The sequence below is a fragment of the Dicentrarchus labrax genome, unplaced genomic scaffold (genome assembly GCF_905237075.1).
Source record: "Dicentrarchus labrax unplaced genomic scaffold, dlabrax2021, whole genome shotgun sequence".
NCBI classification, from domain to species: Eukaryota; Metazoa; Chordata; class Actinopteri; family Moronidae; genus Dicentrarchus; species Dicentrarchus labrax.
The window spans coordinates 13,393,652-13,421,605 of NW_026136722.1; the positions used below are offsets into that span (position 1 = coordinate 13,393,652).

The following is a 27,954-nucleotide window of genomic DNA, read 5'->3' on the forward strand; positions in this document are numbered from 1 at the left end:
TGTGCATCCTGTAACTGTCAAGTACCCAACAAGTGCACACAACAGACTGTACATGTGAGCTTCATTATATGACCAGAGAGCACCAGAATATATCAAAAACAACACTGATGTTTACTATTGTACAACAAATACTATCAAATAAATAAATAAAATGCTAGAATAATGGGCTACTACCTGCCCTCGGGTTTTTTAGTGCGTCTTTGGACTTTTATTTGGATAAAATTATTTATTTGGATTTATTGTCCCTGAGGAGAAACTCCTTTCCGCTGCACTGTACACATCAGTTAGTTTATCGTAATTTGATTGAACATTACTTTTATTTATTTTATGTACAACACAATATAAAGTAAAACAATAAATGTCTTTAAACTATATTTTGATATAGTCATAACACTGCAGGACCTGCAACAGTTTTTTTATTTTACTTTATTGATGTACATTTCCAAACAAATGTGCAATTAATCAAATTAACAAAACCCAATGAAATAGGTAGACTATTTTTGGTGGCCCAGAGGGGGGTCTGGGTCCTACATCCATTACTGTACTGTAAACCCCAGCTCTGTCAGCAGACCAATATTATAAACAAACCTTTGTATAAACTGAAATATGTGGACATATAAAAGATCTCTGCGCATACAAACTAACTACACACGTTACAGTATGAGTGCAGCTTAAAGAGACTCCCATAGGCAACACCGTAGCATCTCGGTACATCGTAAAGGTCAATTCACAAAGACTGAATCGTTGGCGAAGTGCACATCATCCTCCTCATCCTCCTCATCCTCCTCATCCTCGCTGCAGCGCGCTGCTGTCTGACACAGACGGAGCGAGCACAGAAGCTGCTGCTGTGTTCAGAAAATGGCCGACAGGTTTTCTAGGTTCAACGAAGATCGTGATTTCCAGGTAATGCATGTTAGACAACTGGCGACTTGCGTTTATTTTAGCATGTCTGTATGTTTACGCACACACACACACGGAATAAAACTAACCAGGGATGAATTATGACGAACTGCATCGCGCATTTCGATCTAGGTGTCGCTGAGCTAGCACTGCAAGCTAGCTGAGCTAACTAGCCAGTGAGTGCGTCCAGCGGCTCTTCTGAATTTAACTCACGTCTCAGTGTTTGGTTGTGTGCTGTATTTCACTCCTACACCGTGGGTTGTGCACTGTAGCATTATGCGTACCATGTAGCCCCTTTAGTCAGGCAACAGCCGTGCAGATATTGAAGTCCGACTCGCTTGTTAGTGACCTTGGGTGGTCTGCTTATTTATCGACATATGCTAACCATGGATAGCTAGCTAGCGGGGAGCTAACATGTACGCACATTGGGTGATTGAGGCACTAGCAAGAAATGGCTGTATCATTTTGACAACTAGAAATACAACCACGCAGCTAGTTTGCAGGCTAAAAATGAACCTAGTTGCATTATATTATGTAATTTAATGATATTGTATGAAGTTACTTTTAATACCTGTCAGTTTAAAGGCGTATATGACATGGTTATCGATATGTTTACTCCATAAGCTGATTTTCTGCTAATAAAACTGTGTAACTTGTGTGTTGTTCCTTTTGTAAAGGCAACACCGTTTTATTGCTGTTGATTGATTTACTTCACCTCGATTTTGTTTGTTTCTATAATTCTATATTTTAATCCTTTTTTTTAATTATTTTTATTAATGGAAAACAAAGTAGTCTGAATACACTGCAATATGCGATTGTTATTGTGCTGCAGTTGTGTAAGGTAATCGATTATTATGCTCTTAAATCCCACTCGATTGCACATTAATAACTTTATTTTTGGGACATGACATTATTTCTTGTTGAGCTGTTTGTCTTTTACTTGCCTATCTGTGATCTAAGACCGCACCCAGTAAAAGCCAAACACAACATTACTCAATATATTTAAACCATATTTGTAGGTTTTTGTCATTGATGATTGTTATTTCCTGTCGAATCCCTTAGATGATATAAATATCTCCCTGCTTTACCAAGTCATATTTGTATTTATCCTTATTTTTAAAACAACTAACTCTTTTTTTTTTTAATTCTTTGACATCATTTGTATTACCTAATCTACTACTAACTGGAAGTACAAGGGGAACATCAACTGTGTAACCAGGCGTCATTCTGCTGCACATGTTGTCTCAGATCCAAGTTTGTGTGTCAAAGTCCTTTCTTGCTTAATGTCAGTACTGTGTTTTACAGTAATTTGGAGTGTTTTTTTATCAAATAAAACCAGCATCAAACTTCAGTCAGGAGTTTTGAGATTACATGGGGGTTGTGCCTAATTATCTGCTTATTCCTGGAACCACATTTTCCCTCATCACATTGTCCAAATAGAAAAGGTTATTGTATAAACACACATTAAAATGAATGTGGATTACTAGTTGGTAAAGATATTTTCTGACCATAATTGGTTCCCATCTGAAAAACATTGACGCTTTTTCTCATCTGTTGTTTTCCAGTGATTGTGAATGAAGAGAAGAGTTGCTGTATCAACAATGATGTTCAGGGTCAGAAAAAATGGCTTAGATGAATAATTTGAACAGAACCAACCAACCCACCCACTCTGCCTTGCATTTTGCTGACAGCATTTTGTTCTGTCATTTATGCTCAATTAAAGCTGCCGTGAGTGTTTTTGAACAAGGATAGTATAAGTCAGCTTGTTTTATGAAATATTGGGTCTTTTGGTATTGTAGAGAATAGTCTAAAAATGTACTACAATTGATGTAGCTGTTTGTTTTAGAAGTAGGCATCTTTTTGCTGTAGCAATAATAGGGTAAAACAGGCAAATTAGCAGACATGCCATGAAACAAATCACAAGTTTAAGCCTGTGTATAAGAAACAGTTTTTTCCTCCATACACACTTGTTGGTGTCCAAGTGGGAACTCAGTGTTCTGCTATTTTGTCAGTGAGAGGTGAATTGCTGTGTGGTCTGAATGAGTCTGTTGAGGGCAGCTCTGCTGAGCACAGTGGAGCTCTGTGTGTGAGATCTGCTGTGAAGGCATTCATATGCTCAGTATTCAGAAAGTTTCTCTCTGACTCTATGGATTAAAGCTTGCTGCCAAGCAACACGGCGCAGAAAACACCCACAGATGGTCTACCTAATATCTACAGCACAACCAGTCCAACAGCTCTGTTCGCTCTATTGATTTACATTGTTGTTAGAGCTTTAGCATGCAGCTAATCTTAAGTTGCAGAAACATCAGGTGATTTATTAGCATCCACAGAGCTGGCTGGTTGTAGTTCTCTAATTTCTTAATGTGGGGTGGTACGGAGCATTCATTTCACTGTTGTATAACAAATGGAAATGTACTCCTGTAATGTACACAAGAGGACAAAGCGAGGATCATTGCTATGCTGCATTGTTGTGTTGTTTGTTTGTCAGGCTGATGAGGGAGCAAGCAGCAGTGAAAATAAGAAGTTATTGTGGTGGATAGGCGAAGTGCTGATAGCACATTAAGTGGTCTAAGCAGAAAGTCAGGTGGAGGAGAGACGGTGGGGGGAGCCGGGAGCAATCGATTTGCTCATAAATAAGTCCTTTGCTCTTCCTCTGCATCTCCCGTTCTCATAATCCCCAGCTTCACTCATGCTGATCAGGGGTCCTGTTTCATCTGAATTAATGACTGCCAGTGTGGCATCAGATCACCTCATTATTGTGGGCTGATTTGAGCAGTTGCTTATCTCTGCAAAACCAGATTCCCCTAGAGAATGTGGGGGTTAATGCCTCTTGCATGGCCCAGCATATGTTTGCATTGTCATTTTACAGCAATGTCTGCAGTTCTGTAGCTGTAGACTGTAGAAGGTTTTCCAGTAATCTTCCAGTGTAAGGAATAGAAAGGCAGAGTAAATATGCTGCAGTGCATGTTTCATCTGTCAAATAGACATGAAAAGATGAAATAAAACCTCAATATGTTACATATATATTTTGTGTGTATTTACAGGTTAAGATTTAGTTATGTCCTATTGCTAGTAGCAGCAAGCAACTAGTAAATAATATAATACCATTGACTATTTTTGGAATCTTCCAGTTTTATGCTTGTGTGAAGGTCAGGAGAAAACAGACTCACAAACATGACCTTCTCTCCTCTGCTGCTAAAGAGAGGAAGCCATCTGTCTCAGGGCAGAAACTGCTCTATAAACAAACTCCTTTTGGTCGGGGTAGCCAGCCCATTACTCACTCTCTGTCCCAACTGGGGCACAGGCTTAAACATAAATGCTCAATTTGTATAAGTCGAGCAATTCTTTAAACTTGGAACAACAAATAGCCTGAGGAGGAAGTCTTCCTTCACTGCTGTCACTGCTGGAATAAATTTACCAAGAAATAAAGAGACAAATCAACTCTGTCAAGTACATTTGAACTCATGGCTGAATAAACTTAAGAACTTGCTAGCTAAGATGCAAGTTATAATATAATCCTCAAATTAAAAGCACTTTTAGTTCAAAATTAAAATGTGATGGATTATGAGGGGATAATAGGCAACAAAGAGACTAACACAGTGACATATTTCCAGTCATAGCATATACCTGCTGTGTGTACTTTCTTCCTCTGGTGTGTGGAGCTTAGCACCTATGTTGCACTTTATGCAGATAATAACTTATAAATATACTGTATAGTCTATAAATATTTCTTTAAATACAGTTAACAGTATATTGTGTGTTTTGCTTAAATACTATCAAGAAAGCGTGTGTTTTTTGGCCAGGATATGGCATGATAAAACACATATTTAGTTCACGGATGTAACAAAAATTAATATATTTCATCTCTTGTAGACAGTTTTTATGAAGCTTAATCAACCCAGCACTGGTTGGGTTACTGACCTCAGTTTGGCTCTTGGTGATCATACTATCTTGTGCTGTGCATAATATAACCACTACAGTGTTTTCCAGTCCTATTATTCAGTTAATGTGATTGACTATTATTCACAGTGAATGACTATTATTCACTGAAAATGACAGACAGTAGGCATGCCTCCTTACACAGTGCTGTCTCATTGTTTTGAACACGCAGATGAAAATAAACTCTGATTTTGATGGTTTAAACTAGTTTTAATGATGGATTATTCCTCAGAAACGCTTGCTGTGATTATTGTGTATTGCTATTTTTAGGGCTGTGACTAATGATTATCTTGATTATATATTCATCTTCTGGTTATTTTTTTATTAATTAATCATTTGAAAGGCTTTATAAAGAACCAGTGTTTGGGCGGCTCAACGTGGCGGCCTCTGTAGCAAAGGATCCACTCTCCCTGTAGATAAAAACTTCTAATTTTAAGTAACAAAAACACAATAATTCTTATGTGCTCCTTAGAAAAGCACAAATCCTCACAATTGATTGCTTTTGAGAATAATTGCTGATTATTTTTCTGTCAATCGACTAATTCATTGAACTTCACCACCAGTGAAGCAGGATTAAATTGTTCTTGTTTAAAATAGACTTTTAAATGTGTGTCACACAGGGTGGGAATCACTTTGACCAGTATGAAGAGGGCCAGTTGGAGCTGGAGCAGGCGTCCCTGGACAAGCCCATCGAATCGGTAAGGCTGCATCTATCATCCCGCACCATTGGACCAGCTGTGAGAGTGGATGATTGGTCCAGGGAGAAATAAGAACCACACCTTTTTACTCCATTCATTCTGTCCATGTAGATGCATCCAGTGTTTTCTTGAACACACTTGCCACCTAACCTGTAGAATCACTTGTCTCATGTCCATTAATACCCTTTAAGCCCCTCCCACTTCCCATGTCCTCTGCCTACTCCATTTCCTGTGTGACATTTAAAATGATAATGTATATGCTAGATCTTCCTGTTTTATGTAGAGCTTACAGATAAACGTTTGATTTTTGTATCAGCCTCCCATTAGTCACTGTTAGTCATCTTAGGACTAAGAGATGAGATGACTCTGACATTATGGGGTGGATAAAGCACTGTTAATTAATGGCTGTTTTCTAAATACGCTAGCTATTCATCCATTTTAAACTCATTTAGAAGAAATTCCATATTTGGTACCAACCAGATTTTATTCTGGACACTGGATATATTTGCCTCGAGTCAGGTTGCTATACAGAGCCCTGCAGTTTTATTAGATTTGTATAATGATGATTATGGTGATTTCACTATTAAACCACTCCCTTTTTTAAATCAAACCATCTTAAACAAGAAGAAACTGAATAAAAACACATTGCAGGACAGATTTGGATTTAAGAACAGCCTAATTACGTACATTTGACAATTATACATCTGATTATTTGGCAGTGGCTCAAAATTGTTAATGAAAAGTGGGCAGTGCTTATTCCACTCCATTTAGCAAACAAAAGAGTGCACATTAGATGGTGTGAATGGCTACATTTGTGTTTGAGTGAGTGTGTTTCTATGTAGCTTTAGAATTTATGTGTTAGTGTATAGTGTTTGTGTCTATAGGACAGTTATCTTATTGTACACAACTTGGGGTGTTCGACATTTCTCTCCTGCAGCGAATTGGCCCCTATTAGCTAAGCAGCAATGACCCGGTTTGTATTTGCACGCTCTGCTTTCTTACTCCTATCTTTAGGGTCCTTGTAACGCTTCTCTGATCTCTCTCTCTCTCTCTCTCTCTCTCTCTCTCTCTCTCTTGTGTGTTTCACTACTTTCACACTCTACATCTATTCTCTCTCTACCTCTCTTGCTCCCTCCCTACTACACAGTGATTCGGTGTACAGTACCCTCTGTCATTCTGTGCTGGCATGGTGCTTGTGCAACTGGGACTGCATTTTTTGCTGAAGAGGCACAAAGATAATAGCGCAGGCAGCTCTCTTCTTTCTGTCTTTCCCACTCTTTCCATCCCCTCTTCTGTCTCTGAAGCACTGTGGTGAGCAGGCCCAAACTCCTCTTACGTACACAGTGTCGGGTCACCTCTCCTCCAGTTTAGGATAGGATCAGCAACCACGTATAGATCAAAATAATGGTGTAGTTGTTTTTCAACCCATGTATTGAACATTGATACATAACTAACAGTCAGCCATGTTAATGATAAAAAATATATTTATCATTAAGATAATGAAACATAAGAAACATAGGCATGACATTGTCATGATATTTTAATCATGAATAAACAAGTAATTCCTTAATATATTAAAACAATATAAAAACTGAAAATAATAGCTTGCTAAGACACATTCTAAATATTAAACTTTTTCATGCACTGGCTTTTCTGGTGGACCTAAATCAGATGAGACTACGTATTCAGGGCACTTTAACAGTTGTCTTGTTATATGTTGTGATTTTAGGAGAAAATTCAGTCATCCATGCTAATCGTGACAATATCTTTATATGTCCTGCTTGAAAAGAAAAACACCATTTACATAGCACCCTGAAAATGTGTTTTCCATGGCTAGAATCAACTGAAGCAAGAACATTCAAATTGTATATCCTGGTTGAGTTCTGTGTATGACGCACTTTGTGTGTAGGTGGTGGAGAGGGAGAAAAGAAAGGGAGAGAGGTGGCCTGCTCACCTGGCTTGAGTGGCTCTTTTACTCCTGCGCTATTATTTGTGGAGGGGCACTGAGGGCCGAGCTGCAGCATCACACAGTTCTTCACACATCTGTGGAAAAATGGCCACATCAAGAGGTGCTGTCAGCTGTCACTTAGTCACCAATAATAATAATAATACTTGCACACCTGACGTATTCTCTTTGGAAAGTGCATGCCCAAAGACAAAGGTGGCAGGCTTTTTATCCACAGGCAAGTAACCATGAAAGTTTGCCACCAATTAAAACTGTTAACACTGAAGATCATTTTAGAGGATTTGGTGACACCTGTCATAACATCAGGAGCGTTCTCACTATACAGATGACACGATTCCTGTTTGAAAGGCAAAATGTAGTAACAAGCCAAATGCCTCACAGCATCTGCCAAAATTATTAGCCTCAAAATAGACCCGTAGACAGGTTTTATTTATACGTTTTAAGCACATTTTAAGTAAGTAAAATGTTACATGAAATGTTAAAACACATTGCATAACATAACATGCAGTATGTAACAATGTTTTTAGGTACACAGGTCTGCCCCTGCTTCCGTAGTGCAACCCTATAAGGTGTTAGGATTTCTGGAAGTTGTCCACAAGTGTTACATCTGAGAACTGTTAGTGAATGCTTTGGCCCAGCTTCTCGGAGCCCCTCCCCAGCCACTTATTGTGTGTGATTTATAGGCAGCTAGAGGTCTGTGGTACTTTTATTGGGATCTTTTTTCTTCTGTCTTTCCCCTTTAGTCTTTGCTCTTTCTCTCTAACATTGTTTTTGCATTGCATGTGTTAACTTGGTAGCATTCAGTACTATTTTCTCTCAACACACTGTCCTAATCACTACTACAATTTTCCTCCTAGACTCATTCCTCCCACGTCTCTCCCCTTCCAGCCCCTCCAACCTACCCTCCTCCCCTTACCTGACCCTGTCCCAGAGCGATATGCAGCGGGTTGCCTCAGAGCCACAGACACCACACATATGCACCAGAAATCTAAGAAACACATGTTTACAGGCCACAGGAAGATTGATTTTCTTGGTAACAACTTTGCTGCGTATTTCTTTTGTTTTAAGTTGTAGTCATTACTAATCAGCCCATTAGGACTTTGGTTACATTAAGTGGAACAGAACAGAAATGGGATATTTAGTATAAGTGTTTCAGCTGTTAATGAATTATGAAGTGTGTAACCTTTTGCACTAAAGTCAGACATTATTTGACATTGCTGTTTGTCACTGTTAACTGTTAGACATCGATCATCTATTATTAGGTATTAAAATCCTGACCCTCATTTTTTACAACACTGCATGCTCTTTATTTAGCACCAGTCTAAGTGAACAACGGGGGTGATGGGGTCAGGGTCATTCAGGCCTCTGAATGTTTTTTTTTTTAAATCAACAATGGAGTAACAGTGGAGATTTAAAAAAACAAACAAAAAATAACCAAAAACACACAGTCTGACTACCTTACTTCAAACTCAGTGGGAATGTGAGTGTTCCAGTCTTTGTTTAAAGACATTGGAGGCGCCTTCAAAGTTTGGCCGTCAGTGTTTTTAATGTAACTACACTTTGATAAACTTCCAGTTGATGAATTGTGTCTTCAGAATTATGAGGTAAGTATGTATCTTTGAATTATTGTATATCTTTAAACCGTTATATTAATTGGACTCTGCTTCTCTGTCATTTGCCCCATCAGTTAGTTAATGAAATCTTCAATCCCCATCAAGTTCAATCAGACACGTACCTCCATTCACTGACATGTAGGAGCCCTCTGTTTTAGTCGTTTGGCTCTTGGTGCACTGAGACAGTTGTTTCCATTTAGTCACACCTGCAGTAGCTGAGACTGACCAGGAATGTACAGAGCACCAAACACGGGGAGCTGTAAGAGTTTATGAGGAGAAACAGACAGCAGGCCCTGTCCACCATCAGCACTTGCCAAAAGACATTCCTCAGGCACACGAGAGGATGATGAGTAACTGCAGCAGCCCACTTTTTGCAGAACAGATCCCTAAAGGGTCTGTCTCAGTTTTCTTTTTGGATCGTGCAAAATCTCAGATGTTGAGAGCCGATGTTGTTATTGAGAGCAGTCATCCAAGGAAAATTACACAAGATATGTAATTTGGGTTAATTTAGTCGCTTCTGTGGATTATATGCCTGTTCCGTGTTACATCCTCCTTGGTAATCTAAACACATAAACACACCCATACTGCACACATATAAATGGCTGAACAGACAGAAGCAATACGATTCCTAAATACTCTGAGGTCTCGAGGTGGGGTCCCCTGCATATCACTTCCCTGACCCATATCTTTTGCCATGCACTGTGCCAATGACAGCACAGTGCACACTTTTACAAACACCCCCTCTTGTAGATCTCTTTTGTTTGGATAACATTTTCTACTTTTCTTTCTCCTGTATTAACAGTCAGTTGGTGGATTTATTGACATGCCTACCTTTTCTGTTTGTATACAGTATTATGTTTGTTTAAAAGCAGAGTGAGATTTGCATTTTTAAGAACTAGAGAAGCTAGCAGAATTGCAGTTGAAAGCGTTTGGCTGGTTTCTTACGTTGTGTCACGTGTGACTGTTTTTTTGACAGCCCAGTATTTTAAAGCCAGGTTCGTATGGAAATGCCTTCACTCCACTTGCACTGCTGTTGGACTCGCCGTCGTTGCTTCCATCCGTCTGTCTGTCTGTCTATTCTTTTGGTGCACTCATCTGTTCAACACGCAGTTTGCGCCACATCTCCGCCCTCTAACCATTGCTGAGCCCATTGTGAACTAATCTCTTTATTAGTGTTAGCAGTTGCAACTGGTGCCTCATCCGACCTGCCCTTCCTGTTTTTATTTTGTTTTTTATCTCTCTGAGATTTAAAAAAAAACAAAAAAAAAAAAAAAAAACATGCTGCCCTTGATCAGACGCTTCTGATGAGATGAAGTATAAACTCTAAAGGGGGTTGTGTTGAGGCTGAGAGAGTATTTCTCAGGCAGCAAGTTTAGGGTGCATTTTATTTCCCTGCTTTCTCCAAGCTTCATAGATCAGCTTATCCCTCAAATCAATATACATGTTCATGTGTAGAGTCTTACTGCACCATAATACTGCAGGGACAGAAGCATACCCAATGTCGGTTAGAGGGGAGGCGTTCACTGCAGCAAATTCTGCAGTGTTTTCCCACACAGTGAAGTCAGGGGACATGTTGTCCACCAGGGAGGAGGAAACACTATCAGCCATACACCCTTTAATTCTGTATATCTTATTACACTTCCAGGAACTGCCAGGCAGGAACATCTTTTACACAGTGATAGCATGTTAATGTAGCTTTTAATGTCCTAGTTATGATACAGGCAGGCCTTCTCCAGTTCCTTTCCCAACATATGAGGCCCAGCATAGATTCCTCTCTTATCTCTTATTCCACAGCGGAAGAGATCCGGCAGTCACCGAGAGTAAGCACAGCTCATACATCCATGAAATGGAGGGAAGAAATACCAAACCCTAACAGAAACAGGAAATGAAGCAGTTCCGCCTCTCTGCTGGGTGTCAGTCAGAGGTTTCGGGTATATTTATTCTAGTTGTCATGATGGTGAAATGGTATGTCACAGTTTTTACAACTGACATCCTTTTTTCTTCCAGAAATATTAAATGGGGCCAAGGAAGGCAGCAGTTTGCTCTGAAATACCAACAGTGGTTGACAAAAAGATTACGCCAAACGTATCCCAAATGAGACCTTATGGGCGGAGATGCAGTGTGTGCTGTGTGTGTGACTACCACTCCCCTTCACATGCACTAACCCATACAAGCACAGCTCACCTCCACCACCCTAGAAACTCACCTACACCATGGCTCAGCCTGCTCTGTTCTGCCCCCTGTCCTGACCTCCTCTTTTTTGTCAAAGAGAACTAATTGAGCCCTGTTGAGCCATCACCTTCCTCTTTGTGCCTGATCCACCTGAGACTAACACAGTTGGAGTTTTTTTTAACCCCGCCATCTACCCCCAGCCTGGCCCACCCCTCTGTATGTGTACCATTCACAGTGCGCTACTAACACCGACGACCCTTTTTGTTAAAAATCTTAACAAAAAGCTGCATGCTGTTTTGTTCCAACCCCTTCACTTTCTGTTTGTGAAAGTTGATGTAAATCTCTTTGTGATTATAAATATCCTTTTTTTTTTTTGTTTGATTTGTATGTTTTTTGGTAGAATGCAGCACTCTGGTGAATGTTAGACAAGCTTGGAATAGTTATAATCACAACAGAAAAACACTGCTTATTAAGAAATCTCATTGTTTCCTGTTTATTTGTGCTTGAGGATGTACTGTAGTGTGTAGTGGTGGGACGGTCTTGCATTTCACTTAATGTTTTTGTTTTCTTGTTGACCCATACTAGTGATATACATATATATAACAGTCTCAGACATGCACATCTGGCCCCAGTGTACTAGGTATCCCTGTTGTTTATGTTCTCGCACTCCTCTATTGCCTCTTTGAGTCATTATCAATTGCCTGATCTTGACCACATGTATATTTGTATACTTTGTCATAGCAATCATTAGTATTAAAAGAAAAGCAGAAAATTAGTATTTTAAAGCAGATGACCTCACTGCAGTTACACACTTTTGGTGTCCACTGTGAAAAAATGTGTCTTAGCTTGTTATAAATCCACTATAATTCCTTTTATGCTAGCTAAAGAATACCTTGCAGTTTGGCAAAGGTCATCTGGTCTGTAAAGTATGAATCTTAATGATATCTCTGGGACTGACATAACTTTGGCATAACTTTGTGTCTAATGATGGTGGGACCAGACCATTGATAACAGACCAGAGATGCCGGAGGTGTCCAAAAACATACACAACAGCTATTTCTAGTATCTAATGGGGCTACATGCACACAATGTCTCCCTCTCTTCACCTGCACACCCACATATCCCCTCACACTTGCATATTCTGTCCACCCTGGGCCTTGTAATGGTAATCCAAGGCCCACTAGTTCCACTTCTGTCTCTTCCTCTCGCTATATTTTTTTGTGACAGCTGCATATGTTTCATGGTGCTACCCTTGTCATGGTTACAGAATCACAGCAAGCTTGGAGTCTCTGGTCTTTTTTTTGTTAATGCAAGATTTCCATACCTGTTCTGTGTCACTTTTCTTTGTGTACTAAGATCTTGCTCTGTAGTGGTGTATATATGTATGCGTGTGATACATATATTACCCTCTCCCTCCTCCTCCTCCTCCTCCTCCTCCTCCTCTTAACTTCTCAGTTAGTGGATGTGACTTGATGTGTTATCTTATATATCATTTAAAAAAAAAATTATAAATGCTTGTGCCCAATTTCTTTGCCTTTTTTTAAAAAAGGTTTTTAAACTGCACTCCTACTGTAGGAGGGTATCCTGTAGTTTACAGTCTACACATAGCCTTATGTATTCATCATAGTGGAAAATCTACCCTTCCTCTCAGTCTCCCACCCTCTATCCCCCTCTCACCCCAACCGCCCCTACCACTCCTTGTGCTGGAAGACACTGATGTTACACGCTCTAGGTGATGTGAATGACGATAATGATAATGGTGGTGGTGGTTGTGCTGATGATGATGGTGTGATCTGAGTGTTTGATTTTATTTTGTTTGTTTGTTTGTTTTTTGACCAGTGCCCACGGGGAAAAGCTCCTCTTATTATTGGAATATTTTTGGTTTTTTTCTCCTCTCTTCTCTCTGCTAGGATAACATCGGGCACCGGCTGCTTCAGAAACATGGCTGGAAGTTGGGGCAAGGCCTTGGCAAAACCATGCAGGGTAAGGACTCACTCTTCCGTACACCTTTGTTCAATGTATGCTGGTGGTACTGAGCCACTACCCTCTGCCATTTTCTTTCCCCTCAAATTTCCAGGGTTTTTTTTTTTTGTATCGGCAAATCTTCTTTTCTCTTCACATTCTTTCTCTAAACTCTCCCTTTGTGTCTGTTGCTGAGTAAAATTTATTTTTATCTAAACAAACATCATTCCAGTTGTTCCTGTCGCTCTCATGTTGCTCTTCCCTCACACTGGAAGAGGGGGGGCCTTGTAGAAGATTAAGACTATGGGCAGGGACTCTGGGGGTTGGGAGTTGCAAGTGAACTGTTTATTTGTCTTCCAATGATGCATTTAGTTCACAGCAATTCAGATTAAAGTGGGATTTTCCCCTTCAAAATCACAGTTTAATTGGATGCAGGTTTTTTTTCCACATCTAGTTGTTTTTAGCCAACCAGTTTAGAGAAAAGGTGTTTATGGACTCTGGATTACTGATGTGCCAGCACACAAGTCTCTTACCTTCTCCAGATCTTTCTCTGAACCCTTGGTTATAAACAAACATCCTCTGATCACCTTACAATGCCGGGTTTATAGCTTGGTTACAGGAGCTTAATTGTGTTTCTTTTTTGAAACATGGGCGTTTGTTTTCTTTCGGGGCAGTGATGCAGAAGTGATAATGAAGAGCACATGGTTGACTCTGGAAACACAAACTAGCAAAGATGTAAGCCAGAACTCTATCTGACATGGCTGCCTCATTGCTGAAATGTAAAGCACTTGAATTAACAGGCAGAAGACTTCCTTGGGCTTTGTCTTGGTCAGTTGTATTTGCAATTACAGACCAGGTCCCTATGGTAATGAAATTAGACGTAATCAAGAACCAAGGTACACTAGATGGTCTGGTTTTGAGAGTCTATTTGGATGGTGTCTTAATGTTTTACTGAACTCACAATGTCATCCTTTATCGCTGTAGTCTGCATAATATTCACTTTTTAGAAAATCTATAAAGATCATGTGTGCACTAGAAGTTTTCTCTTTTGTATTAAGATTGGGGATTGTTGTCTCGGGTGTAGTGAAAGCTATACCACAAAAATGCCCTGTAAGCTCTGCGCATTGAATTAATTCTGCAAGATGTAAAAAGCTTTCAACTAGAAAGCTGCACTAAGGAGGTTTATTTTCTGGAGACAACTGTAATTGGATGGCCTAGTTGATATTGACTTGCTGTAAGAGGGAGCAGGCTGAACAGAGCAGGGTGTGTGGGTTGGTCTTGGCTAACGTCAGAACCTCATTAGCTCAGCCCTGCTGTGCTCATAGGCTCATTGGCTCAGAGGCAGTGGTGCAGAGGCCTGGCGTGTTTCCACTGAGCCTCTTCCTGTCTCTTCACCCTCTGTCTCATCAGTATCTTTATTCTTTCTGTCTTTATTACTTAAACTCTTGTCTTCATAGCCGCACCCTTCCCTGCACTTTCTCCAAAAGGGATGGTGTATAACAATATCCATGAGTGATGTCATCACTGGCAGGCCAATGAGTCTTTGCAGTCTGCTAAGAATGGAGCTTGTTCTTTCCACATAATTTCTGGCATTTAGTTTTGTCTACCTCCTCCACCATGTTCTTTTCTTTCCTCTCAGTCCACACCATTTTAACCTCATATTTACCAGTTTCATTACTGTAACTCTCATGCAGTCATTTCTGTCTACTTCATTTCTCTTTTGTTGCTCAATTTCAACTCTGGCTCAAGTGCATTGCTCTCCCTGTAAACCCAGCAGTAACATGGGCTCAATATCAGGATTTTAATGAGAAACACAACTCATTCTGCAAAGTCTCCAGCACACGCCCAAACTATAGGAAAGCTTTAGCCTTACACATGAACATATAGCATATCACCAAACGCAAAGCCAGGCGAGTCGCTTAAATTCATAAGTCCTCTGTGTTCAAACTTGTGTTACTTTATTCGATGTGTAGGCAGCATAAAAAGATGATTGCCTTTCTTATGTTAATGGTTCTGGTAATGAGAATTGAATTTGTCTGTGCAGTTGTCTGACGGACACAGTAAACTTTATCCATGGGAAGCTGAATTTTGTGCTTGACTATAAACAGTACTGTATAAACTATAACTTAGCCTGCTGGGGCTCGGCAGAGTGACCGTTCTCACATCTAAATGTTGATTTATTTGCCTTGGTGTGGAAATAGTTTTACAGGCAGGTATCACTGTAACTCACTTGTATCTTGATTTATATCCGCTCACACTGACTGCCTGACTAATTGAAGAGGCATCATATTTTGTGGTCTGACATTTAGACATTAAATATTAATTGTGTGTATTGGTGAGCTTCCAGAGACGCACAGATCTGATGACTGGCTGTTGAGCTCTGTCATGGCTGCCCTAGCACCTCTTGTTCATGTACATATATGGCCTTGGTTCCCCCTGTCGTCTCATAGGTATTCTCGGCCTGACTGTGGACAAGAGTAGACCAGGAAGCTACTTCATTCTTGGCAGGTTGACAAGTGTATGGAGAGAACAACACAGCAGTAATTTTTGAACTTAGCATTTGGTGTTCATCATTGTTTATTTCCATCTGGCCTTGAACAGCTGAATAGCAATGTATTTGATGTGATAAGGATGTGTGGAGGAGAGAACGAGTTGCAGGGGCTGACTGTGCTCTTGTTTCTGCCTCTGGCACCACTGACGTGTGGTTATGTAAGCATCCTGCTTTGTGGGCAGATGAGACTGCGGCAAAGTGTGTCCAGTTGTTGTGTTGGAATTAATGGCTCAGTGTTGGAGCCCACCATCTCTGTTCAAATTTGCTAATGCACTTAGGAGTAGACTCACAACACAATTGCACCCTTGCATCACATTGAAGTCTGCTGGATAATCATTATAATCTTCCTCTCCTTTCCTGTCCTCCTTGCCAGAAGAGAAGGTTTTTGAATTTTGAAGTGAAAGCATTGTGTCCCCTTTTTAAGTTTTTCACTGTATTGACTTTGTTCTTATTCTTCTTTTGTCCTTTTTGCCCCTTTTTAGGTAAGGTTTGTTGGATCCCCTCTGTATGTCAGTATGTGTGTGTGTGTGCGTGGGTGTGTTTTCTTTCTCCCACTCTGCAGTTGACCTCAATGTAACACCCCTTTTACAGTGTACCGTAGGCTAATGGCCTCTGTCAGCTTCCTCCTCTTTGCTTCATAATCACTAAACCTTTATTTCAATCTGCACAAGTGTAAAGTGCTTCGATTTGAACAAAGAACAAAAATCCATTTGAAATCAAGATAGATTTAGGAAGCCATGATTCCATCACATCCTCTAGAATCATCATCTCCACGTATGTTAGATTTTTTTTTTTCCTCTTTGAGTTTCCGTTGCTGCTGTCGGGTATCTGATTGGCTGTAACCACGGCTCAGACTTTGAATGGCTTGCAGAGTAGACAAGTTTCCCTCCCCCCCTCCTCTGCTTGTTTGCCTGTTTCTACCTCCAAACCTGTGAAACTTGTGTGTATGTGTGTGGTCATTACGTGGGACTGAGATGTGTGTGTGAGCGTGTCTGTTACTGACCGGGCCATAGAGTCAACTTACAGGGAAAACCTCACCACCCTTCTACACCCTGAATGTCTCTGTCCCCATGGTTACACACTCCGTCCTCCCCTTGTTTCTTTGCCCCTCCTGCACAGCATGTTTGTCCCAGAGGTGCACTCCTGCCTGCCTCAAACTGTCACACTCACCTGGGGCTTTAAGCAGTGTTGGAGGTAACACACTGAGCTACTACTTTCACACGATAGAGTGAAATGTAACACTCCAGATGGGTGCACAGTTCACATTTTTAAGTGTACTTTGGTAAAAACTGCTGTTGCATAGCAATGCAGAACCCCACTCTAAGCACTGCTCAAAGCCTTGCTGGCTCTTTCCTCAGGTACATTTTATGTGTGTCATGTGTTCACTTGTTCCGGGGTTAAGCACATCCCAAAACAAGCTTGCTGGCTCTAAGCTAGCGCAGAAATGAAAGAATCTCAGGGAGATTTGCTAACTGGGCTGACAAGCATCTGTGAGGCTAAAAGCTCAAAGGGGGAAAATGGTGGTCGTCCCTAGACGCATCTTATCATCTCAGACAAGATATTTGACCACATGTTGAAATAAAAAAAAAAAAAAACGTCACAATCAGTTCCCTGTACCAGACACTTCAAAAGTTACTTTTGATTCACAACTTTTGTTGGACAATACTTCCTTTACCTGTCGGGGGTTAATATGCCATTAGAATCTGCAGTTTCTTAATCATTCCCTCACCCAGTACGACTGCTCCAAAAGTACTTATCTGATGGGGTCTGTAATGTTTTTTCTGCTCTGCAAAGGTAAAAAGTGAAGGTTTGCTGGGTTTATACTGATACAGGGATGCAGGACTTTTGGTGTACTTTGTTAAGGGGTGGTAGTTTGGTACCATTGGGGCATATTCTGGTTGAGAGAGCAAGATGACACCAGGCTAGGGGCCTGGGGACTGGGACCAGTGGTTGGGAGAGAGTGGTGAGAGGAAATCCCTGTAAGCATCTAGCCCTGAGTGAAGGGATGCGGGGGGTGGGGGGTGACACACTGATGCCCCTCTGGTATTAAGCCCCCTAAACCCCACAACCATACTCCCAAACCCACCCTCCCTTCTCTATGTGCCTCAATCTTCCTGCTTAACCAATTGGTGTTTCTTTTTTACAGCGATTTGATCCTGCCCATGTTGTGCTGATGGTAAACTTAGTGGTAAATGTTATTTTATCCCCCAATTGAATTGTTTTTTATTTTGTTTTAATTTCTCCCATTTTTTGTTTTCCTCTCATCAGAGCACCAATGCTACATAGGCTTTCAATTCTCTCTGTATTAGTCCTCATTCTGCTGCTTGTATATTATCATGCATTTGTATTACTCTTAGAACATTGTCATTTTGTTTGTTTTCAGTTTTTTTAAACCTTGTGATTCACACCCTGTGATTTAGATGCACATTGTTTTTGTCTGGTCCCTTTCTTTTCCACTGGAATGGGTAATGTGGAAGTATTGTCACTGTGTTTAAAGATTGGTGATAGTTTGGGTTGACTGTAATTGTTCATTAATCTTTAATTCTGGGCCTGGCTTGTGACTCCATTCAAACAGACCACTGCAGTGGCTGGCTAACAGACCCCAACTTTTTTGGTTTCACTTCTCTACCACAGTTGGGAAAAGAGTGTGAAAACACATGTCTATCAGTAGGTAGTCTTGTGATCTAGATATCACACAATCAGTCCTTGGAATAAGGCCTCCACAATCCTGCAATCAGAGTTAGGTTTTAAGCTAAAAGCTGACCCAGCTGCCAGACACTGCAGTGGACTGAGAGTCCAAGCAAGCCATTATATGTTACAATGCCCATGCATTAATGATTTCAGAATTAATATGTCATTGGGCTGTGATGACTAAATTAAATTAGGAATGCACAGGAATGACACAGATATTTGCATCAAATAATGTTCTTACCCTCCTCTGTCCAGAAAGGTAAGAATGTGCCAGGAAGTAGCCCGCTTGAAAGTAATTATTATCAGACATGTTGTCTCTGGGCTCTTTTTGGCTCAAAGTATTACTTTGGCAGGACAGTGGAAAATGCATGGTATTAGCACTCTGTTTTTCTTTCTATTAGAGAAAACCCTTAATAAAAAAAAAATGGCAAGAAATTTAATCAGTGAATCTTCTGATTATACATTTCCAAGCCCAATTCTTGTAGTTATTCCATATGCCCAATGGTATACATAGAACATTGATTCATGAAAAAAAAAAACTAACTTTAAATATGTGGGAAGAAAAAAACTGAAACCAAACTGAATTGATAATCACTATCAGTAAGATTGATTATTGTATCTGGCTGGCAACAGGAGCAGCAGACTAGTCCAAATTCTTTTTTATGCCTTTTGTGTTGAGATTCCCCTGTCTATCTGTCTGTCTGTCCTCCCCTTCCTTCTCCTCCTACCCATACCCATGTTTTACCAGGTAAGTATCCCCATCCCTTGCACTGTCACCATGGCGATACCTGGCCTGTGACGTCACTCTGCTGTAGTTCAGTGCTTGTGTCCTTTTTTAATTTTACTCTCTGTCTTTCTCTCTGCTTTGTTTGGCTGATTATGAGTGGATTAAGCAATTCTGTGTCAATCTCCAAAGTAGTTTTGATTTTTATATATTTTATATCTTTAATGTTTCATTCTGTTTTTTGGTTGTCTTTGGTTTGTTTATTTTTCTACAGTTAATTTCCTTCCGATCTAGCTCTTTTCACAGCTTACGTAATATAGCTTAAGTAGGCAGGAAAATAATCTTTCAGCTCCAGTCATGTTGAGGAAGGGGGCCTGGGACAAGGGAACATATTTTGACCTCAGGACAGTGAAAGGGACTTGCAAGGGTCAGCCAGCCTGCGGACATTTCAGAAAGAGATGATGCAATAGGCCTTAGATAATATTGGGAGGTTTTGTTCCACTCATGGAGGATGTCGCAGTGGCGCTCGTTGAGCAGTGGCAGCAGCTGCGCAGGCCTGTTGCAACTCCCTTCACACACACACACACCACAGCCCCTCAAGCTGTAGTGTCCTTGATAAACTTGGCATTCTGGTTTAACAGGACTGCAGCAATGAACAGGTGGAGGAGGGGTGGTGTGAGGGACAACTAAACTGAAAAGATATGGAAACAGATTGGCTTAAAGCTGACAGCTCTGTTTCTCATGAGCTTTCTTTTTTTCTCTAGTAAGACCTATTGCTGCAGAACAACCCTGATGCCCTTGACTTCATTTAATTCACCAGAAATACAATAGTTGCAGCTAATTTGACTCATTCAAAATGCAAATGAGCAGCCAGGTCAAATAAAACTTTGTTTAGCTAAGAAAAATTGGTCTATTTTTAGTGGCTGCAGTAAGCTGTGAGAATGGCTGGTGTTTGGTTCACTGTAGCTTTCTGGTCTCTTTGCACTTCAAGGCAAAATTCTCTAACCCCAGCACCCTATGCTCTAAAAGCAGGCTGTCTCCGAGCTGGCCCTCCGTCTCAGTCTCAAAAACTCACCTAGATCTCTCTCTGTCTCTTTTCCCTTAGGACGCACCGACCCTGTGCCCATCATCCTCAAATATGATGTCATGGGAATGGGACGGATGGAGATGGAGGTAAGATTCGGTTCATTTTATCACCCATCACTTGTTTATGTTGCTCTCACCGCTGCAATCTTTAACCCTATTTTGCTGCAATGAAATTGGTGTACTTGAACAACCATTGCTGAGAGGTATATAAAATAAGTTATGACATGTTGTTACACCACCATTGATCATTAAGCCAACATTCAAGAGTTCAGTGACTTTCAGAATGGTATGGTAATAGAACAATTTAGTTTGTCCAATTTCGACTCCCCTAGAGTCACCCTAATGAAGCAAATTCTGTGAATTCTGTTACTGTTCAGACGACACAACTTGAAGCAATGGCAGTTCAGCCACAGAGTTGTGGGCCTATTGGCTACACAAGGTCACAGAACAAGATTACCAAAAGGTGAAGCTTATTAAAAAATGTTTTAAATCTGTCCTCGGTTTCAGAGCTCACTGATGATTTTGGGTGCTTCAAATACATTTCCATGGCAAAAAAAAATCCCCCTTACATTAGCCTGAGCCCCATGCGCAGTACCAAGTGCCAATTTTCAGCCGGAGTTGTGTAAAGCTCAGCAGGACTGGACTGTTGAGCAGCAAAAAACATTCTCTAAGCTTATCAATCACGCTCCACCAATTGGCAGTCTGACAGACAAATCTGTGTGTTGCTGTGGTTGCCAGGAGAACATTACCTGAATGAATAAATAGGTGCAAAATGCAAATCGGTCAGTGGATAAAGATTCATAGTGCATCACTTTTGAGATGGACAGACCATAAAACAGAAAATACAGTATGATACAGTAATCACTGGCGGCCTCAATAGATATGCTTCAAATCTGCTACCTGCAGAATAACACTGATGTTCCTGGAATTTCACTTCCTGTCATAACTTGCATTTGACCTTCACAATTTTGGCTAAATATGATTCATCCATCTACCTTAAGGGGAGGATATGTGCTTCGACGCTGATGTGTTCCCACAATCCATCGTGTCTTTACTGTTAAAGTCTAACTGAAATAAAACAAACGTCTGCTACAGCATACATATCTGCTCTGTAGATCACTTGTCCTGTGTTCTTATTTGAGAAAAAAACGGAAACCATAAGGGAGATTTTTATTTTGTTTTGTGATAGTGGATTCCAGTTTTGCATTCATTTGATGGAATACTTTTAAATATCTGTCTACGTAGATGGAGAACTTGTACATAGAAACATTTCTAATATAGACCTTTTCAGAACTATTAACAATACTTTTTAAAAAACACTGAAATTTTTTTAGACTCCAAAATGGCAAATAAGATGAATTTGAAGGGTTCTCGTTGATTCAGGAATGTTGTTTTCTGCGTGTGCTGTAACTGCTGTGTCTGTCCTTTTTAGCTGGACTATGCAGAGGATGCCACAGAAAAGAGAAGAGTGCTTGAAGTGGAGAAGGAGGACACAGAAGAACTGCGGCAAAAATACAAGGTGAGGCTCTTCAGTCTTGTCATTGTGATAATTTGTGTTGGTTCTATAATCTATCAGCCTACTAGTAGGGCTGCTGTGGTAAATGCATTTAAAATAGGAAGGAAACAGAAGACAATTACTATAGCTACTTTTTTACTCTTTGAACACAGTCTAAGATTAATTCCCTCCTGTGTTTCCTATCAACAATAGGACCAGGTGGAAAAGGAGAAAGCTATCGCAAAGGCTCTGGAAGACCTGAGAGCCAATTTCTACTGTGAGCTATGTGACAAACAGTATACCAAACACCAGGAATTTGACAACCACATTAACTCTTATGACCACGCTCACAAGCAGGTACTTATTGCATTGCAATTATTGCACTCTTAATGGAGATTTGTTTTGTGTTAAAACATGAGAGAAGAGATCCTGATAAGCTTTGTTTCTCTCTGTCTTGACAATGTCTTGATTTTGCAGAGGCTTAAAGAGCTAAAGCAGAGAGAGTTTGCTCGGAATGTGTCATCACGTTCCCGGAAAGGTGGAAAGAAGCAAGAAAAGATGCTGCGCCGACTGCATGAGCTGGCTGAGCAAAGGAAACAACAGGACCGGTAAGAATTTATTCACGGAGTGCCCTCTGCTGGCTGGATTACAGAATATATCTATTGCTAGTACAATTGCATGTTTATTGTGTTTTTAAGGATCGTTGTGCAACCTGTTAGACCAAACAAAAACCACACCTTAAAAAATTACCACCTCTTGATTCCTTGAATAATTATTCTTTCAGTTGATAATACTAAATACTAAATTCAAAAAAACTGATACTGAAGACTATCAGGACCCTGTCTGGCCCTTTGTGAGGACAAACAAACACAACAAGGATGCGATAATCCTGTTAAACTGTTACTGCAATTATGTGGTATTTCTTCAGTTGGAAACATTCATCCAACATCACATTGTCATGCTTTTGTGTTTCAGTACTCCAGGAAGTGGGCCCATGTTCAAAACTACCACAGTGGCTGTGGATGGAGAGAAAGCAGAAGAGAGTGACAGCATGACGCCTGAGAACACCCCTTTGTTAGACAGTGCCCGGGAAGAATCACCAGCAGATAAAACTGGGCAGTCCTCCCCAAAGCCAGGTCCAACAATCAGCTTCTCTCTGGGGAAGAGCACCGCCTCCTCCCCAACCCCCAGTGGCGCATCCAAAGTCAGTGTGTCCTTCTCTTTTGCCAAGAAAGCCCCAGTAAAGTTAGAGACAGCAGCAGCAGTGTTTGCTGATCATGGAGAGGAAGCTATGGAGGAAGAGGAAAGCCAGGAGGGAGAAAAGGCTGGAGGGCAAGACGAGACATCTGGCTGCAGCACAGACAGCCCTAAGGAAAGCTCAGGAGGAGGTGAAGTAGGAGAGGGCGTTAGTGTGGCAGGGGCGGAAGAGGTGCAGCAGCCTGATGACGGAGCGTCTCTAGCCTCCACTCTCAACAAACTGAAGATGATGATGAAAAAAGAGGAGGGATATGCTGGACAGGAGCCTCAGTATTATCACTATGTACCTCCAGCTCACTGCCGAGTAAAGCCTCACTTCCAGTTTTTGCTGTTTATGAAGGCCACCGATCAGTGTCCGAGCAAAGAAGAGGAAGACGAGGAAGAGGGGGAAGAGGAGAAGAAGGTTGATGATGGTTCTGAACCGACAGAGCCCAACGTTACAGAGTGTAAGACTGAAAAAGAACAGGGTAATATCGCTTCAACCCCTGACCCAGAGCCAACTCCTCCATCACCTGAAGTGAAGACAGAGGAGGTGTCTACATGTGCAGCAGATACAGCTACTGTAGTACCCACTTCCCCTACACAAAAAGCAGAGAGCACACAGGATAGCCTCGATTCCAACTCGGGTCCTAAAATCCCCACAGGACCCTTCTTCCCAGTCCTGAGCAAAGATGAGAGCACTACCCTGCAGTGGCCCTCTGAGCTCCTCGAATTTACAAAAGCTCAGCCTTCTCTGTCTTACAGCTGCAATCCCCTCTACTTTGACTTCAAGCTGTCCCGCAACAAAGGAGCGCGTGGTGGGAAAGCAGCAAAGTCCCCTAAACCTTGTGAAGAGTCTAATGACAAGGGACAAGAGATGGCTGTCTCAGCGGAAGTAGATACAGCAACTAAACCTGGAACCAGCACTGACAAAGACAAGCCAATGATGAAGGGAGAGTCTGGCCCACCAGACGGTGATGAGCAAAAGCCAGCAACTGGCAGCAGTAGTGCCAAGAAAAAAAAGAAAAAGAAGAAGCATAAGAAGTCTGCGAAGCACTCAAAACGCAAAGAAAAAGAAAAAGGGGCAAAAGAAGATGGGGAGGGAGAGACTGAGGTAACACAAGATAAGCCCAAAAAGAAGAAAAAACACAAAAGGAAGAAGAGCAAAAACAAGGCTCCAGATCAAGATGAGGCAGCAGGGGATGAAAAGGAAAAGGCAAAACCAAAGTCAGAAGATAAGGCTGTTGCCTCCTCTGTTCAGCTGACAACTGGAGGAGGAGGAGCTACAGGAAATACAGGAGCGGAACTGGGGAAGAGGAAACGTGCTGCTAAGGAAGTGCCTTGCAAGTCTGGAGCAGAGGAAGGAGGAGCCGGTAAAGGCACCGACAAGGCCAACTCTTCAGAGGATCACAGTGGCACCAAGCGTCAAAAGACTGACTCAAGTGCATCTCAAAGTGCCTCCTGCTCCACCTCAGCCCAAAAGAGTCCTGGTCCAGGTAGACCTCCCAGCAGCGAGAGTGAAGAAGAAGGGGGCTCTAATACGCAGCGGTCACGTCATCATAGGTCAAGTCCACGGGAACAACGTCGCCACCATAGTGAGGAATCAAGGCGGTCCTGCAGTCGTTCTTCAAGACGAGGGGAAAGACGGGGTAGCAGTCGTCGACGCCATCATGGCCAGAACTCCCGTAGTCACTCTTACTCCAGCAGCTCTGAGCGCTCCTCAGCTGGCAGCAGCGCCTACAGCCACCGTAGCCGTAGCTACTCAGACAGCTACAGCGACTACAGCACAGAGGGTCGCAGACGGAGGCACTCCAAACGGTCATCAGACTCTGAGTATGAGCGAAGGGGAAGCCGAGGACACAGACGGTCCAGAAGACATCAGTACTCCTCTTCCTCCTCAGAAGACTCACGCTCACGTTCACGCAGCTACAGCCGCAGGAAGAGGCACCGGCGGCACCATAGGAGCAGCTCAAGAAGCTCTAGTAGCTGGAGCCGCAGCACCAGTGCAAGATCGTGGAGGCGCAGCTACAGCCGTAGCCACAGCTCTGCCAGTCGCTCCTCCAGTTCTACCAAAGGCTCCCCTCGCCGACGAGGCCCCAGGGGTCGAGTGGACAGTGAGTCACACCGCAGAGACTTCAACCGCTCTTGCATCTACCGCTCCCAGTCTCCACGTTCATCTTCATCGCGAGGCCTTAATCGCAACACCCATTCATCCAGCTCGCAGGCTCTGAGGCCAGGGGGGTCCAGAGATGCAGGGGAACAGAAAAACTCCCTAACTGCACGCCAGCTGCTAGAGAAGGTTCAGTCTAAAAAAAGCTCTGATGATTCTACCACAGGAACAAAATCTGGGATTAAGATTAAGGACCCACCACAGGGCTACTTTGGTCCCAAACTACCCCCAACCCTGGGAAACAAAGCCATGCTGCCCCTTTTTGGTAAGCTGCAGGCAGGGAAGAAACCAATGATTCCCCTGACGAGACCTGATGAGGGTGAGAAATCAGGAGCAGGGAAGGGATCTGAGGCTGAGGCAGAGGTTATCCTGGTAGAGCCTATAAGGGAGTTCCCCCCTCCACCACCACCTCCAGCTCCACCGGTCAAGAAGGTTGAGGAGGCCCCACAGCAGAGCACAGTGGTACAAGAGGAAACACCCCACCCGACTACAGAAGCCCAGGTGCACCAAGAACCCCGGCCGTTGTTTGAGCAGGAGCCTTCCATGATGATGCCACAGTACCAAGGAGAATCAGGGCAGGACCCTTCGCAGAACCCCATGATGGAGTCCCTCATGCCAGAAATGCAGCAGCAGCCCCCAATGCATGCCTACCCTGCTTACCCACCACCCAGCCTGGAGGAGGATGGTATGGAGGCAGAGGAGGATGGACTGGCACCTTTGGAGAGTCAGCCCATTACGTTCACACCAGAGGAGATGGAAAAATACAGCAAGCTTCAACAGGCTGCACAGCAGCACATCCAGCAACAGCTTTTGGCCAAGCAGGTCAAGACATTTCCCTCTGCTGCTGCGGCTGCAGCCGCTGCTGCAGCAGCTGCCAACTTGGCTCCAGCTCCACCTCCCCCAACCCTGCAGCAGATCCACATTCAGCAGCCCACAGTGTCTGTAGCCTCTGGCACATCAATCACCACAGTGCAACACGCTATCCTGCAACACCACGCTGCCACTGCTGCAGCCATGGGCATTCACCCAGGACACCCCCACCACCCACACCATGCACATGCCCAGTTGGCCCAAGTACACCACATTCCCCAGCACCACCTGACCCCCATCTCCTTGTCTCCTTTGGGCCATTCTCTTGGTCATTCTCTGGGACACTCACTAGGACATGCTGGACTGATTCCTGCCCACCCAACAGCCTTTCTTTCTGGTCAGCCTATACATATTATCCCAGCTTCTGCACTTCACCACACCCCCTTAGCTCTCCACCATGTACCACATACAGCCCTGTACCCCACACTTTTCACACCCAGGCACTCACAGGCTGCTGCAGCAGCAGCTCTCCAACTCCACCCACTGCTACACCCAATCTTCTCAGGACAGGACCTCCAGCATCCACCTAACCATGGCTCCTGAGTAATGATGCAAGTGAAGGACTGTAGCCACTGGAAGAAAGACTTAACCTAACCGGCTTGGTGTAGGGTTAAAGGACGTCTTTGTGACAACGTGCAGTCAGTGAGACAGGAAGCGGTCAATAAACCATCATTTTACTGGCCTACACAGTGCAGCAAGTTGTAGCCACAAAGTGGTGTTGCCTGTGTTGGGTTCAAAATTGACACTAATATTTTATTCTGGCTCATGTGAGGGTTTTTCATGTTTTTCCCTGAATTTTTAAAAACAGGGTGTAGATTTAAAGATACTTCTGCAAGACATTGGTTTATATTCCAGATTGAGGTATATTAAGAAGCCCCATTTGTTTTTGAATTCTAAGTCAGAGAAACCACTGGAGGTGTTTTTTGTTTTCCTCATAAAAATATTATTCTCACAGTTTTTGCTCATCTTGGCAGCCAAAGAAACATAATGGCTGAAGCTATAAGCAGAATCATGTTAGGGGGGGTGAGGAGTTCGTGGTATTGTTTGATTCTATAATGTAACCTTCAGAACTGTTTCATAATTACTGATACTCTGTTCATGTTTTCATAGGACTACTTGCTCTCCATCGGATCCTAAGTCTCAAATTATTTGTAATGCAGTAACCTGTACATATATCAGTGTGTAATGTGAAGAATCCCACCAATGATGACCATATGAAATTACAGCTATGGTGTCCAAATCTGTATGACATTGTCACATAGGAACCTCCTCTCAAAGCGAGGGGAAATGTGATGTAGGGGTTTTAAAATCCCTGATGCTCTGAGGCAAAGTTCATGTTCCCTGTGGTTAGGGTACACCTGAATGAATTGCACTGAAATCTGTACATCTAGATGGTGCGTTTGCATCATGTAACAATAAGATTGTAGTATACTGCAATAATTGTATTTTTCTGTTTTTAAATTATTTTCCAAAATGCTCTTCAAAAGAAGAACTGTGTTTTGCTTTTGTGTAATTTTGTAAATAAAACTGCTGTAGATTAACCTATTAACATTCTAGAGGTTTGAGACTGGCATTGGAAAAAGACGAATGTCTTGGTGGATGGCAGGTAGACACATGTATGTATTTTATCAAGGTTGTTTCTAAATTACCCCGGCTGGGATGGCAAAGGAATAGTGATCTGTCAAACAGTAGCAACTCTGTATTTTTTAAAACCTTAATGTTTCAGCAAATAAAATCTTGAGTTCATGTGTCTTTTTCCATAATATGAAGGATTAATGAAATTCACATGTAAACATTTAATCTTTGAACCACTCAGACACAAGAATGAAAATGCTAACATCACTTTATCTGGGAAAGTCAAGCAATCCCCTGCAGAGGTCA

At 42.1% G+C, this 27,954-nt stretch overlaps 1 protein-coding gene across 14 annotated transcripts; it reads left to right on the top strand.

Moving 5' to 3' along the window:
• Positions 1 to 783: 783 nt before the first annotated feature.
• gpatch8 (G patch domain containing 8) lies at positions 784 to 27,819 on the top strand. 14 transcript variants are annotated; one of them, XM_051387186.1, is made up of 10 exons: positions 835 to 903; positions 5,460 to 6,510; positions 10,093 to 10,111; positions 13,199 to 13,271; positions 17,948 to 17,989; positions 20,322 to 20,389; positions 21,735 to 21,821; positions 22,011 to 22,154; positions 22,275 to 22,405; positions 22,773 to 27,819. In XM_051387186.1, exons 6-10 carry the CDS (start codon positions 20,363 to 20,365, stop codon positions 26,614 to 26,616), a joined length of 4,233 nt encoding a protein of 1,410 aa, XP_051243146.1. In that variant the 5' UTR covers positions 835 to 903; positions 5,460 to 6,510; positions 10,093 to 10,111; positions 13,199 to 13,271; positions 17,948 to 17,989; positions 20,322 to 20,362; the 3' UTR covers positions 26,617 to 27,819. The 14 variants fall into 14 exon arrangements, with proteins under 14 accessions (XP_051243135.1, XP_051243146.1, XP_051243145.1 ...); XM_051387185.1 differs by having other exon boundaries at positions 17,948 to 20,389; XM_051387188.1 differs by lacking the exon at positions 835 to 903 and having other exon boundaries at positions 5,460 to 5,537.
• The last annotated feature ends 135 nt before the right edge of the window (positions 27,820 to 27,954 follow it).